This window comes from Bemisia tabaci, chromosome 4 (genome assembly GCF_918797505.1).
Source record: "Bemisia tabaci chromosome 4, PGI_BMITA_v3".
NCBI lineage: Eukaryota > Metazoa > Arthropoda > Insecta > Hemiptera > Aleyrodidae > Bemisia > Bemisia tabaci.
Genome location: NC_092796.1, coordinates 55,043,090 through 55,057,038, shown reverse-complemented (window position 1 = coordinate 55,057,038; position 13,949 = coordinate 55,043,090). Strand labels below are relative to the sequence as shown.

Sequence of the window (13,949 nt, the reverse complement as noted above, 5' to 3'; positions counted from 1 at the left end):
CACGGCGTCTGAAGCAACTATTTCACACCAGAGGTATTGGAAATTGAAGGCGCTCCTACATATTAAGAATGACAGGCATCCTTCAAAAGTGCGGAGCTTTCCTCGCAAAATAAATCAAGATACTACGGCACAAAAAGAGAGCCGTAGTCCAAAAACTAACTAAGTCCTAGATCCGTATTTAGTAACGTTTAGCATAAACTTTATCGTCTGGCTGTTGCTTAATCGCCATCGGCTATAAAAGGCTATAAGAAATTGTACAGCCGGCTACAGAAGCTATTAGAAATCTTACAGCCGGCTTTAGGTCTGAAGTATTTTGAAACACACATTCTGCTGCCAATTTTTACCAGGGATCTTCAGAACTATAAACTTAAACTTCAGAATCAAAGAATCGAATCTCATTAATGTTATCTGTAGTGAACAAGCAACATTTCCACATTGACAAACATCAATGAAAAATTAGACGAGCCGATTTGACTGCCGTAGTGCATCACTTCCATCATTTTGCCGCCCTTCCGCGGAACTTTTTCGTGTCTTTGGGCTCTTTAGAAGCGGGCTGACCTGACATCCAGGATTACTTCGGCTCCAAAAATACGCAATAAATCACCACGTAATTTACTTAGCTGGTCCTTCCAGAATATTAAATAAAAAACGCAAGGTTTAGTGCGATATTATTACATTATCTATACTTATTAAGGTATATATAATAAAAACGTACCTAAAGGTATATATACTTATAAAGGTATATATATTATAATAAACTTAGAATATTACACCATTTTATATTTTTCTAAGTACAGATCCCCCTGTTCAGATTTTCCACGTGACTAATTCAACCTTCGTAAAATGATGATTCACTTTTTGCACACGTGCCGATATTTTTGCCCTCCTACACGCTCCCGAATTATCGTGCTAATGGAAATTCAGGTTTGCTTGCGTTATTCAAGTCTAAAAAAATGTCACGAATACCTTTCCAACCACGCACATTAGATGTATGCGTGACTGCAAAGGCATTGTACAACTCTGTAATGTGTGTGAAGAGTGATGCAAGAGTGTGTTCCTGGGTTTTTATTCCGTTCCATCTCATATCAACGGAGCAGATTTCGTCGTTTCCCCAGACGGAAGAGCGTAAGCTCATTTCAAAGTTGCAAAATTTAATCAAGCTATGCATTTTTCCACAAGAATATGAACGTGTAATTTTTGTCCAAAATTTTTCTGATTTTTGAGAATATTCAGAAGAAAAGCAACTGAAATTTTCAACTAAAAGCGTACATTAGACTCATATTAGCAGAGACTTTGCAAAATGAAATTTTACAACGTTGGAATGCGTTTACATTCCAGTACGAGACAGTATCTAGCTAATGTACTCGTGAACGGAACTGAATCACTAGTGATTAAAAATGACGTGGAAAAAGGGCTATTTTTGAACTTTAGTCACGTTATTTAAGCAGCTCCATGAAACTAGGATGTCGGCATTGCATGTGGTTTAGTTATGTCGGGTGTGAGCATGAAGTTTCAAGCCTCATTGGCAGTTTGGATCTCTGTTCTTGTGATTCAGGTGAGAAAATAATATTTAGGACTTAGCTTTTCACAGCGTTCTAACGTCGGACATGTCTGTACGCCTCAGGCAAATAGTCAAAGCAGGCATTTTATCAAATGTCTAGACAAAGAGTTAAATATCCTTCAAGCTGACTGAAATTCTGATCATTTTGCTAAATGTAGACAAAATAATTCTCTGAATATGCGGACAAGAGTTCTCTGTAAAAATTTGCTCCATGAAATGTAAAATAAATTTGATTTATTCCTTAAATTCACATGTATCTTAAAATATGCAGCATTTTATAAAATAAACAGTTTTCGCAATTTCGCCGGTTGAGGAAATATGAGGAGCATTTTTAACCAAAAATTAAATGACAGTTGTACTTTGATGGGTTTTTATTCTCAAATTATTGAAAATTCGAGAGGTCTTTATGAAAGCATAAAAAAATCTTGTAAACTTTGAAAATTTGACTATCTGCCTAGGCATTTGATGAAATGCCTGATTTGACCATTTGCCTACGACATATACGTAATTGCTCATCTGAAGTTTTGACCACTAAATTTAGAAATTATAAGGTTTGATAGAAGTTTTAGGAGTGCAAGAAAGTAAAACAGTTAAACTTGTGTTAAATTTTAAATTTTTAAAGAAATCCGCATAAGGTAGAAGCTGTTTTTCAGGGACCTCTTCCGAGGATACTCGCGCAAATGGGGGTGGTTTTGCAATTATTTATAAGACCGACCTCTATGGCCTACACACAGAGAGAAACTTCAACACAAAAGTTTGGTTAATACGCAAAGTAAAACACAAAATGACCCTAAAAGCATGAATCCGGCGCGAAATTCGCGCTTTGGTGGGAGTGAAAATCCGAAAGGCAAATTTAAAACGGAACTACCGCAGCATGGATTTTAACTCTGGTCGCGACGGTGAAAGACGAGTGCGCTGCCACTTTGGTATTCGACGCCGGTGTCAGAAGCACCTAAATACACGCTACTTGAGCTAGCTCAACTAATTCGTCCGTCGTTGGTGATATTCACGCCCTAATCTTTTTACTCAGAGTGCGGCGCGATATTCGCTTCGGATTTTTTTTTCACGCCGGCTATTCACTCAGAGTAAATCATTGATTTTTAACAGTGTTGTTTTCGCCGGGCTCTTGCAGGTTGTGAGTGAGTCCACTTCACTCTCTCCTTTGATCGATGAGGCTCCTTCCGTTTCACAAGGCGACCCCTCAAAACTGGGATGGGACGTGCAAGCAGGCGACAGAGTAGATGAAGAAAATTCCGGAGCCCTGGAAACGAGAGCCTACGACAAGCACAGCGTGTCGAACGTGGCGCGGCGAACGGCCAAGCGCAATGCTCGCTTCGTGCGCCAAGGGATGAACTCCGGACTGGACTTGTTGCACAGCGGAATTGAACGAAGCGCGGAGTACAACGAGCGGCTCAGGCAGTTCGGGATGAAAGGTGTGGAGGCGGTGCCCAAGACTGTGGCACCTGTGGTATCCCCGTTCCTTGAAGGCGTCATTCAAGCGGGCAACGCTGTCCTCGACGGCACGCTAGCCTTGGCGTCGGGGGTCACAAAAAGCGCTAAGGGGCTCAACGACGGACTCATGGGTGGAGCTGAGTCACTCTTAAAGAAGAAGGGACCGCTCTCTTACCTCTGGGGCTCCTCGTAACTGTGCGTTGTCTTCTTGGTTGGAGAAGGAGGCTACCTACAATTTTCCGAGCCCCCCATCGACCTTCTTTGGAAATTCAAAAAAAAAGAGCATCCTAAAATTCTAATGATCGGTTTTTTCTTCATTATTACCATAACGATGACCAAATTGCGAAACCGCGTATCTCCGTTTTCGACGATGCAGATTTCCAGTCTTACTTTACTTTTTATTTGGAAAACTAATCGACTTAATTTCTTAATATCCTTCTTTGGTTTCTCTTCTCTATTAGAAGAGTATTCTGGGTAAATTTCAATCTATATCGTTGCCTTGTTTTTCTTCAAAATAATGAAATGTGAGCAGAGATTTTAAAATGCCGGAATGGAGATACGTGATTTCGCACTTCAGCCATCGATAAGCTAGCATGACCCTCTGAATTCCCATTTTTTGTCACAATTCGTTTTACTGTTGTCCCGAGCCAAGTTTTATGATTTTTCCAGCTATTGGCAGGTAATAGCCCCAAATAAGTCCGCTTAGTGCAGATTTTGGAAATATGACGCAGTTTTTTTTTTTTTTTTTTAATTGCGTGATAAAGTTGTGAATGTTTTATTTGAACAATGGAAAAGTTCATTGTTTGTGACAGTTCGATCTAAAGATCCACTAGGCCGAGTTTCTTGATTTTTGCGGTTACATCGATAAGAAACAGTCCCTAGATGAAGTGCCGAAGTGAAGCGAAGTGCTTTTGTGAGATGCTGTGAAGATGAAGATCTTAATTCTACACATCAAGACGAAGAGAACGACTCGTACCTCCGTCCACAGCAAAAATCATCGCCCCTCTGACGTAAGGGCGTATCTTGATTCCCGCATGAGCTCCAAAAAGCATGGTTTTATATGTGAATCAGGGCTCACATGCTGGAAATCGAGATACGCCCTATACGTCAGAGGAGCGACGAAATGCCGTATCTTCATTCCTGATCTGACACATTTTTCTCTAGAAAAACAGTTCCACTACAAGAATAGGCGCGAACATCCATCTTTCGTACTTCCAGAATGCCCGTGTCACACCAATCGGAAGTTGAAATGAAAATATCCAGCAAAGAGGTGGCTGGGTCTTTTTGAGACGAAGCGTTTTGTCTAGAAAACATTTTCAAACTCTGGACAGGAGTTACTGCGTTCTTACTGTGGATGCGATGGCAGTATAGAACTTAGTTTTGTTCACAAAGCTGCGTACGAAGCCCTCGTTTTGTACAACTGAGACTGTACTATAATTCGGCCCGCAGACAATTTAAAGCATCGCCGTTTGACACCCGACGGCGGGGTGACTCGCGATGAATCGCTCTCTCCATCAATTAATAAACAGAAAATGATCTTGATATCAGATGAAGATAAATAGGGTCGCAACTTTGGACTCGGGAGTGGGCGTCGCGGGGTTCAGGGGAGGGGGAGGGAGGGAAGGGGCCGGGGTGTTTTTTTGCCGCGTCTTGGTCTTGGTGCAAGAGCCAAGAAAACTCCAAGTTCTCACTCTCATTAGGACGCGAGATTTATTCACTGCTCAATTGTGCGTGATTTATGCCGTGGATGCGCCGCGCGAGTATGACCGAAGACCCTGCTAGGTTGCCGACTTGGTAACGAATTCCAGGATCGGTGGACGTATCGGACGCATATCGCGAAAAGGAACCAGTTAGTAAGCTGCCTCACGGACCACAACGCAATCGGTGGAAAATTCAAGCATGAATACCAAAAAATCTGTTTCAAAAATACATCAATGGATGACGGTTCGTAACGAGGATTACGAGTCGAATAAATTAAAACCAAAACTGAAGAGAATAAATATAAAAGAGACAGGATAAATTAAGCGATTGGTGGAATTTTAATTAAATTTTATTGAAGGAATTCCCATTCACAAAATTTTAATTTCTGCGAGGCAAAAATAATTAGCAATTAAAAATAAATAATAATTAATTTTTAATTTTTTTTACGGCTACTTTCTCGTCTTGGACCTTTCCTTCAGTCGGGAGGAATATCATAGGACAACAGTTCTTCAGTGTAGCAAACGAAGAGATTTGTGCTGATTTTAATGTATTTTTGAGAATGCGACTATTACCACAAGTGAAAAAGGTCTCTGCCTATTTGATATAATGAAGGCGAACCGCTCCTTATGACTTTACCATTACCATTAAGCTCACGACACTAAATAACTGAAAAGTGTTTTTTCCCCCTAGATTCTGCATGTTCACATATATTTTGCGCTTTTCTAGATGCTTGTACCATACTAGTGCTAATGTCAATGGGCAAATTAAGAATTTTGTCAGATGCCTAAGCTGGCGATCAAATTTTGGATTTGACAAAGCTATCTTATTCAAAAGCGTTTCGTAACATTTCGAACGTAAACATGGATCAAACTATGAGATTTTCTGAATTTCTAGAAACAGAAGTTACTGATCGTAATTTCAACCATCAAATTTGTAAGTACTTTTTAGAATACCTACTATACAATTTTAGGTAAATATTTATTCAAACGATAAGAACCATAAAATCAATCTTAAAAATTGCAATTTTTTTACGGAAAATTCTATTGCACACATTCCGATACAAAATTATTCTATTTAGTAAGAAATAGCAAATAATTCAGAATTTCATAATCTAAGAAAGAATAATTGACCATTTGCCCACAAAATTTTTACCTTGATCACCGGCCTTTGACAGAAGCACTGATAATATTTTGAATAATTTCTCCGGGCGTCCGTCATCCCGTCGCCCCTCTGACGTAAAGACATATCTAAATCTCCTCGTGAGCCCTGTTTTGTATGCGAATCCTCACTTTCTGGGGCTCATGCTAAAATCGAGTCACGCTCTTACGCCAGAGGAACGACGATCCGAGCGGACGGCAACTGGGCACCAACGACGTCGAAGACAGCCTATTCCTCGGGTTCTCGCACCAATGTTAAATTTTAATTTGACATATTCTCTAATGTTCCGCTCATTTTGTTCCCTTCTCCTCCTCTTTTCTCCTCATAAACAAACACATGTCATAATTCCTCCGCCGCGGACATTCAATTCATTCGGCCCGGTGTCTCTTACCCTGCGCCCTGCGCGGGAGGGGTCAAAAATGGGGACGCCGCGCCGCGCCGGTGTGGGGGGGGGAGCCCGGGGGGGAGGCCGGGGGGGAGGCCGGGGGGAGCCCGGGGGGAGCCCGGGGGGAGCCCGGGGGGTTGTCTCACGTTTCCTCACACGTCGTCGCGTCTCCGAGTTTGCTCTCGGGTGGTATGCCTTGAATGCGACAATGACGTGAGGCCCGTTCGTTTCGCCGAGAGCCTGGCTCCAGCACCAACCCATCCAGTGTCTCTCTCCATTTACGAACTGTACCAACTTCCAACGTCTCCTCGCGACCCGCGTGCCGATGTTCACAATTGACACTAATACATTTAACTGGTTCAGCCGTTCTAAATTCACTTCTAGCCAAGAACACTCTGCAGCCGCAGTGGGCTGATTATGAAATCTATAGACAAAGTTATGGACAAAGAAGACATAGGGGGTATGGAGCGATCCCATTGGTTGAAATGTGTGGTTCTCATAGACTAGGGAGAAAATGATGGACTAACTGTCGGGTTCCTCGTGGATTGCCGTTAATAAGTCTATTGCCTGCCTCCTTTGTCCATTGCAACCACCAGCTTCCACCGATAGGTTCCCTCCATATCCTATTTGTCATCTTTGTCTATAGCTTTGTCTATCAATTTCAATAATCGGCCCGCTGACTTCCATAAGATAGGACTGGATCAGATACATCTTTGCAAAATTTCATTTTGATGATCGATACTCATTGGCGGATCCAGCAAAAACTTGGTATTTGAACAATGCACGGAGTGTAAAACAATGGAAGAATAATCGAAGTTGGGTTCGAACCCAACATGCAACTATTTTAACTCCGTGGTGAGCCGGGTTGCATACGCTCAATTTCGTAGGCGAAATCTGAGATCCGCCCACAGCTCTCGCGATAGAGCACGGATGCAGTGAGCGTTTTCGTCGAGTTTGGCGTCTTTTTCAGTCAGTTATTTCGACGCTCCTATCGCACGGATTTGTAACGCTATATTAATAATCTGGGAAGCTTTCAGACAGACATAATCGGCATTTGAATAATGGAGCGTTCTACAATGAAGGAATACATGAAGTTGGGTTTGGACACAACATGCAACCATTTTAATTCCGCGGTGGGCCGGGTCGATTTGCGCAAGATCTAGGAGTACACTGATTGAACCTGTACCAAAAAAGTAAATGATTATCTTAGTTCAACTAAGAGAAAAACAAGGGGGAAAAACGGGAACCAAGGCTAAAATACAACACTAAAAAAACCCAAGACGTTTCGATTCAAAACTTAGTCATTTTTGGCGGAAAATGAATGACTGAAAATGTCTCAGTTTTGAGTCGAAACGTGTCGGTTTTTTTTAGTGTTGGATTATAGCCTTGTTTCCCATTCCCCCCCCCCCCCCTTGTTTTTCTCCTGTCACCATTGTCTCGGTCTGCTTCATAAAAATTTGTATCTTAGTTCCACCATCGATATGCAAGTCAAGTAGTGATCTATCCGTTGTATATGTAAACATGGCAGGTACTGCTGCTGTGGCGATACCATGTGCCAACGGTAGGATAGCTTCCCTTCCCCCGCGTATCGTGTTCTTTGAGAAATTATGACTATGTGGAATCTCGTCTTGTGCTGCGTTAATTATCATCCGCTCTAAGGGTCTATGGTTGAAAGTTGATTTTTAAAATTCTCTTCGAGTGTATAATTTTTTATTTTAAATTAGAGGGCTTGCGATATTATTTAATTCACAAAACATCGTCTAGTCTTCCCTTAAGACAAACGAGAGGAATATGCAGCAGAAGGCCACAGGAAAAGATACCCACCGGTAAATGAGTTCAGGAATAATGATATTAAATATTTCGCTCCGCAACCTAAAATGTGATGGGGGAGGAAGGTGAGGCAGGTTCGTATCAGTGGCGTGGCGTCCTTTTCAATGTATCGATTGATCTACTATTTAAACCTATGGGAAAGGATCGATAAAAGGGTGTTCGCAACGAACACCTTGATAATCGATTCTTTACCATAGCTTCAAATGGGGAAATCGATAATCGATCATTCAGGCCTCGGCGTCGGGACGGATGCGGAGCGTTTATGCAAATTCGGGTAATCCCATGCTGAGTTTATAACTCTCCTTTTTTCGGCCGCGTTGTCTGCACGCAATTAGGATCTTCGCGTGATCCCAAAGCCGGCCCGGCCAGCAATTTCCGTGGTCTGTGTTTCGTCGATTCAATAAACTACGCTTCGAGAGCCCGCAAAAAACAAATTACTTTGAAACCCTGTGGAAGGCCCCCAAGTGCGGGTGCAGATCCACGCAGGCCAACCGGCCAGAACACGGTTGCCGTCAAATAAAAATGAACGGCAGCTCGAGAATTTTGAAATTTAAATGGAAATCGTAGCAGATCGTTGCAGTGCCAGACTTTTATCAATTTTTTTATGGTGATCCTAGAAAAATATTCAATTATGATATTTTAACATTTTTGGCATTTCTTCATTTTTCAAGGAGAAAGATATCGATGACCAAAATTAGAAAGCACGTATATCAATTTGCTTAGATGCAGACTTCCTATCCTACTTTATTTTATTTTGTTAAAAAAAAAAACTAGTCAACGTAATTTCTTGAAAGCTGCCGTGATTTTTCATCTCTGTGAGCAGAATATTCTGTATGAATTTCAAGCTATAAAGTTGATTTGTTTCTCCTCGAAAGAATAAAGTAGGAGCGGACATTTTGAGACACAGCAATGATGTTATGTGTTTTCGCACTTTAGCCATCGATATGAAATTTTCTGAATGAAATTTTTAGGGGATAACTTTTTCAGGTGGTAAGAGAAAAGTCATTCGAAAATTAACAAATTGAAAAATCTTGCCTTCTAAGTTAATGCAGCAAGTTAATGTGCTGCGCGAACTGTAACGCCAATTTTGACCCATTTTGGTCCTGTGCTCCGACTATATTAATTGGTCTTACACACCCACTAAATTGATACATTACACAGATAAAAGTCATGGTTTTATAGTAATAGTTGACGTACAGCACCAACTATGGTTAACTGTGGCAAACCCAAACTTACTTTTTCATTTTGGTCAAACATCATTGGTTCTAATATCCTTCTACGCTCAAGAAACCTCCAACTCTGCAGACTCAGAAATAAACAAATCAATTGTTTCTGAATTAATACGGCAACACTCCTCAGGCAAATTTGAGCCTTGGGAGTGGCAAAAACGAATTTACCGTTTCACCCACAATCTTCACATTTTTAGTCTTTCGCCTTGGTTTCTGGTCCGGGGCTCCACCAAATTAACTAAGGCACCCAAAATCCTCCTCCTTCCTCTTCTTCTTCATTATTTAATTTGAACATATCCACTCAAATGTTTTCGAGGGGATATGCGTTTTTTTTTTTTTTTTTTAATTTGAAGAATTTCTATTTGCCAATATTGACTATTTAAATTTTAATACAAAGGAAGCTCTGCATATGTATTGATCAACTCACCAAATAAAGTAAAAGCAAGAAGAGAACCGTGAGTATCAAACGATTCTCTTGCCTTGCTTCAAGAGATTCATATTAGTGTACTACTTATCTTATTGGGTAAATGATAACACTTTTGGAAACAACCCCCAAAAAACAACCCCTGAATTCAATGAAAAATATTTTCAATAGAAAAACATTTCAGCTAAAAATGTAACGTGGTAACTTTAGAATATGACATTTAATGGCTGAAAACACTTTTGGAAATCGTGCCTGTTAAATATTTTGTTGTTGTTAATTTTAAATATAGTAAATGTTGCTAACGCAATTCACAGAAAATGAATAACGAACATAGATCAATCGTTCTCGAAGTATTTACCCGGCTCTCAGTTTTTTAACAGCCATGTCAGCCTGAAAATTGTCCCTACTGAACATGTTTTCTCGCTCCTCGTCAATACCTTTTATTCATTAAAAATTTCAATAAATGTTTCACTCTAATATTTAAAAGGGATCGAAGTCGTTAGAGATGGAGCTATTACTTTACAGCACTTCTGAACAAATCTGACACTTCTGAACAAATCTCATTCAACACTGGGTGGAGTGGGTGCTCGGGTCAACGTCACAGGGTCCATTCGTAACTTAACAAAATGGAGATGTTGCATGTGTGAGGGATTTGCGATTTGACCATTGATTCTTATGTAAAAGTTCGCGAGAAACACGATGGTGCCACTGGTTTTCTCTGAAATCATCTCCCAAGCTCAAAAAAAGCTCTCAAAGTGAGGCCAAAATGGAGGGGATATCCCACCCTACCCTGAGAGTCCACCTCTACATCAAAACAAACTCTCCATGCAAAGATAGGAAGCAAATACATTAGCAGGGTTGCCGTGTTTTCAGTTTTGAAGTCCCCAAATAAAGTGGCGGTCCTGTCAATGTATTTGCTCCCTATCTTTGCATGGATAGAGTTTGTTTTGATGTAGAGGTGGACTCTCAGGATAGCGTGGGATATCCCCTCCATTTTGGCCTCAACTTGAGAGCTTTTTTTGAGCTTGGGAGATGATTTCAGAGAAAACCAGTGGCACCATCGTGTTTCTCGCGAACTTTTACATAAGAATCAATGGTCAAATCGCAAATCCCTCACACATGCAACATCTCCATTGGAACTGTTCACGGGGAAAAAAACAGCAAAGTGCTCATGTTTGTGAAAGGTAGCGCCATCATTGAACCTTCCTCCCTCGGGATACGCACTGACCAGTTTTTTCCCACTTTTATGATAGAAATTCATTTTAGAATATTTTGGAGCGTTATCAGATGGTAACCGAAGGGGGAGGGGGAGGAAATCATAATTTTCCAGCAGCATTAAGTAATTTATGAAGGAGTGGCTAAACCCTCATTGTTACGTCACGGTTGAGCTACAAAGTAGAGGGGGGCCGAAATAGGTGCGTTCCTTACCTCCTAAACAACACACAGAAAATGAGTCACATATGAGTACACGCTCCTTCATCTTCGCGACACGCAATGAGCGTGTGCACAAATAAATTCTGTGAATTGCGCAAAAGACTCACATGAAGCGGCTCAAAAATTCTTTTCAGATCGATACATCGATTCTTACCATTAAAAACGTGCGAAGTATCGCAGAAGTATATCGATCTTCAATTTCTCAACGGATTACGTCGCGAGGGCCGGCGAAAGGGTCGTTTGTTTGGTTAGGATGACAAATTGATTAAGAGAGGTCCCTGCTCTGCCTCCTCAAATGAACGGACGGTCTCCAGAAGGGAGTGAGTTCACATTCCTCATGAGCCACGGGCTGCGTGAGGATACTGCCATTGTGGGGCTCATCTGGAGAACGGACTTGCTCCCTCATAGAAACAACCCGTTCAAATACATCCTACATTTTATTTATGACACTCGAGCCGAGTCAGACCTATTACCAGTCTCGGGGGTTGATTTATTCGTCTCCGAAATTCGTCGGGCGCTTGTGCTTGTTTTGACGCAGCGCACTCCGCACGGACGGTGGCAAATACTACAGCGACAGCGTTGCTACGATTACAATTCCGCGGGCAGATAAATACATGATTGGGTGCCGAGACACCCGAAAAAGACAGGGCGACTGCCTCTCCCCGCTGTACAATTTAGTGCAGCGCCCTGTTAATTAGGAATTATTCGACCCATGAGCGAAATAAACAGGCTGTTCTGGAAATTCATGTTCAGTGGTCGAAAAAGTTGTCATGGCTATTAGTAGAATAATTGATATTAATTTTGCGCATTAGAGGCGTGCTTTTACATCCCTTATTAATCAATTCCTTAATTACCGCATACTGGACAGATCCATCACTTTACCCTCGCTGACATCATGGCATCTCACGTAATTATTACATCTTTAAATTTATGTGGACCAAAAAAAATATTTGGGTACAACAAATTTCTTGGTTATAAAGTACCAAAAAATTGAGAATAAATGTAGAAACGAAAGAAAACTGAAAATAACTTTTCGTTCCAAACTGTTAATTTGACCGGGATTTGACCGGACCGGGGCTATTTCCCACCCCCTCCCTCAATAGAAGCTCGATGTGATTGTTCGTATACCAGAAAACAAGATGTGGTAAGTATATTTAATTGATGTCTTCGTGTAATACTCGTATAGTGATAATTTGATAATACTCATTTTTTACCGATTCGAAGCAGGTATATTAACCTCGTTGAAAAATTATTTGTTTGATATATGTGTATTTTGATTTTATATTTTAAGAAAATATGTGATAAAATTAATTTTTGAATTTTTTTAAATACATTGCATGTAGTATTAATTTCGATATTTTAATAATTCACTCTTTAGGTTTTGATGAAGTTTTCTCCTTAATTCTGTTAGGGTGCTTCTTCTAAATGAACCATCAATTCCCAATAGTGTCTTTATTACATCAATTATTATATTATCGAGCCATAAAATAGGCCAAAAACCGTGTGAATTCAGACTTTAATACATCATACGTCGTAAAAGCAACCCCAATTTAATATGGACTGCACACATTGCCTTTAATACTAACACCTAAACTCAGTTTTAAATCCGCCTTAAACACCCTTTTCGTGCCCCTTCGCAGCCGTACCAAACAATACGGAGGACGAGTATAAACAGTTTACGTTGGATCCTGACACAATAACCTTTTAATAAAAGGGGTGAGACTCCCAATGAGGATTTGATAGATTGCCGCAAGGCTGCCGCGTTTCCGAAATTACTTCTACGTCCTTGTCGAATTAATTCAGGACACATGAGATGTATAGCTAGGTATACATGTACACGTACATCTCAGCTTCTTATTTATCTCAATCTTATAAACATTTTAATGTGTTGGCCATCAACAAACTTCACAGTAAGACCCAATCAGATCTCTACACTTAGGATCTTAAAAATATAATGTAAGCTTGGTGAAGAACGAAGTGAAGGCATTTAAGTCCTCTCTGAACAAGTTTCAAGAATCAAGTTTATGCCGTTAGTGAAATAGTGAGGAAATAAAAAATACGCAAATTTCATGGGTATGTAGATAATGAAGTTTTGAGTATTTTTACATTTTCCGGTGTTCTCATCGTGATTTTTGAGACGATTCACATTAGATATAGCGTTATTTTTCACCCTTAAGAAATGTTTCAACAGCCCTGTTGCGCCGTTGCGTTAAGTTCATTTAGACCTCGAGCAATTAGTCAACCTCCACGGAGATCAAGTCGCATATCCATTGGAATGAAGGAACTTCGATCGGTTGCAGAGATTCTAGCCGTCATCGTTGCTCACTACTGTTTTCACTACTCTATATCGATGGCCAAAGTGCGAAACCTCTTTCCCCCATTGAGGTTCTTCAAAATTTCCGCTTCTATTTTACTTATTTGAAGCGGAGCAAGCCTCCTTTACAACATGAAATTTATAGTTACAGGATAATCTGCTGACATGGAAGAAAAATCAAGGACTTTTTAAGAAATTACGTTGCCTAGTTTTCCACGGACTAATTAAGATTAACAAGAAATCTACAATGTTGCGAAAGCAGATACGTGGCTTCGCACATTGGTCATCGATATTCCTTGACATTCTTTCCATCATTGTCCAATATATCATATCGTCCGCGGCAGAGATGGAAAATTTCATGAAATTTATTCGAGTGACATTTCATGAAATTTATTGAAACTTTTGGGGATACATTCAGGAGGCTGAGAAACGCCTAGAAACAGTGATTCAAAATTTTGAAA

At 40.5% G+C, this 13,949-nt stretch overlaps 1 protein-coding gene across 1 annotated transcript; it reads left to right on the top strand.

Moving 5' to 3' along the window:
• Positions 1 to 1,397: 1,397 nt before the first annotated feature.
• LOC109034179 (uncharacterized) lies at positions 1,398 to 3,312 on the top strand. The gene is made up of 2 exons (XM_019047182.2): positions 1,398 to 1,555; positions 2,694 to 3,312. Exons 1-2 carry the CDS (start codon positions 1,490 to 1,492, stop codon positions 3,204 to 3,206), a joined length of 579 nt encoding a protein of 192 aa, XP_018902727.2. The 5' UTR covers positions 1,398 to 1,489; the 3' UTR covers positions 3,207 to 3,312.
• The last annotated feature ends 10,637 nt before the right edge of the window (positions 3,313 to 13,949 follow it).

Coding starts and splice junctions, on each gene's coding strand:
- LOC109034179 (XM_019047182.2), top strand. CDS start 1,490: ATGTCGGGTGTGAGCATGAAGTTTCAAGCCTCATTGGCAGTTTGGATC. Junction 1,556..2,693: donor TCTCTGTTCTTGTGATTCAG/GTGAGAAAATAA, acceptor GGGCTCTTGCAG/GTTGTGAGTGAGTCCACTTC.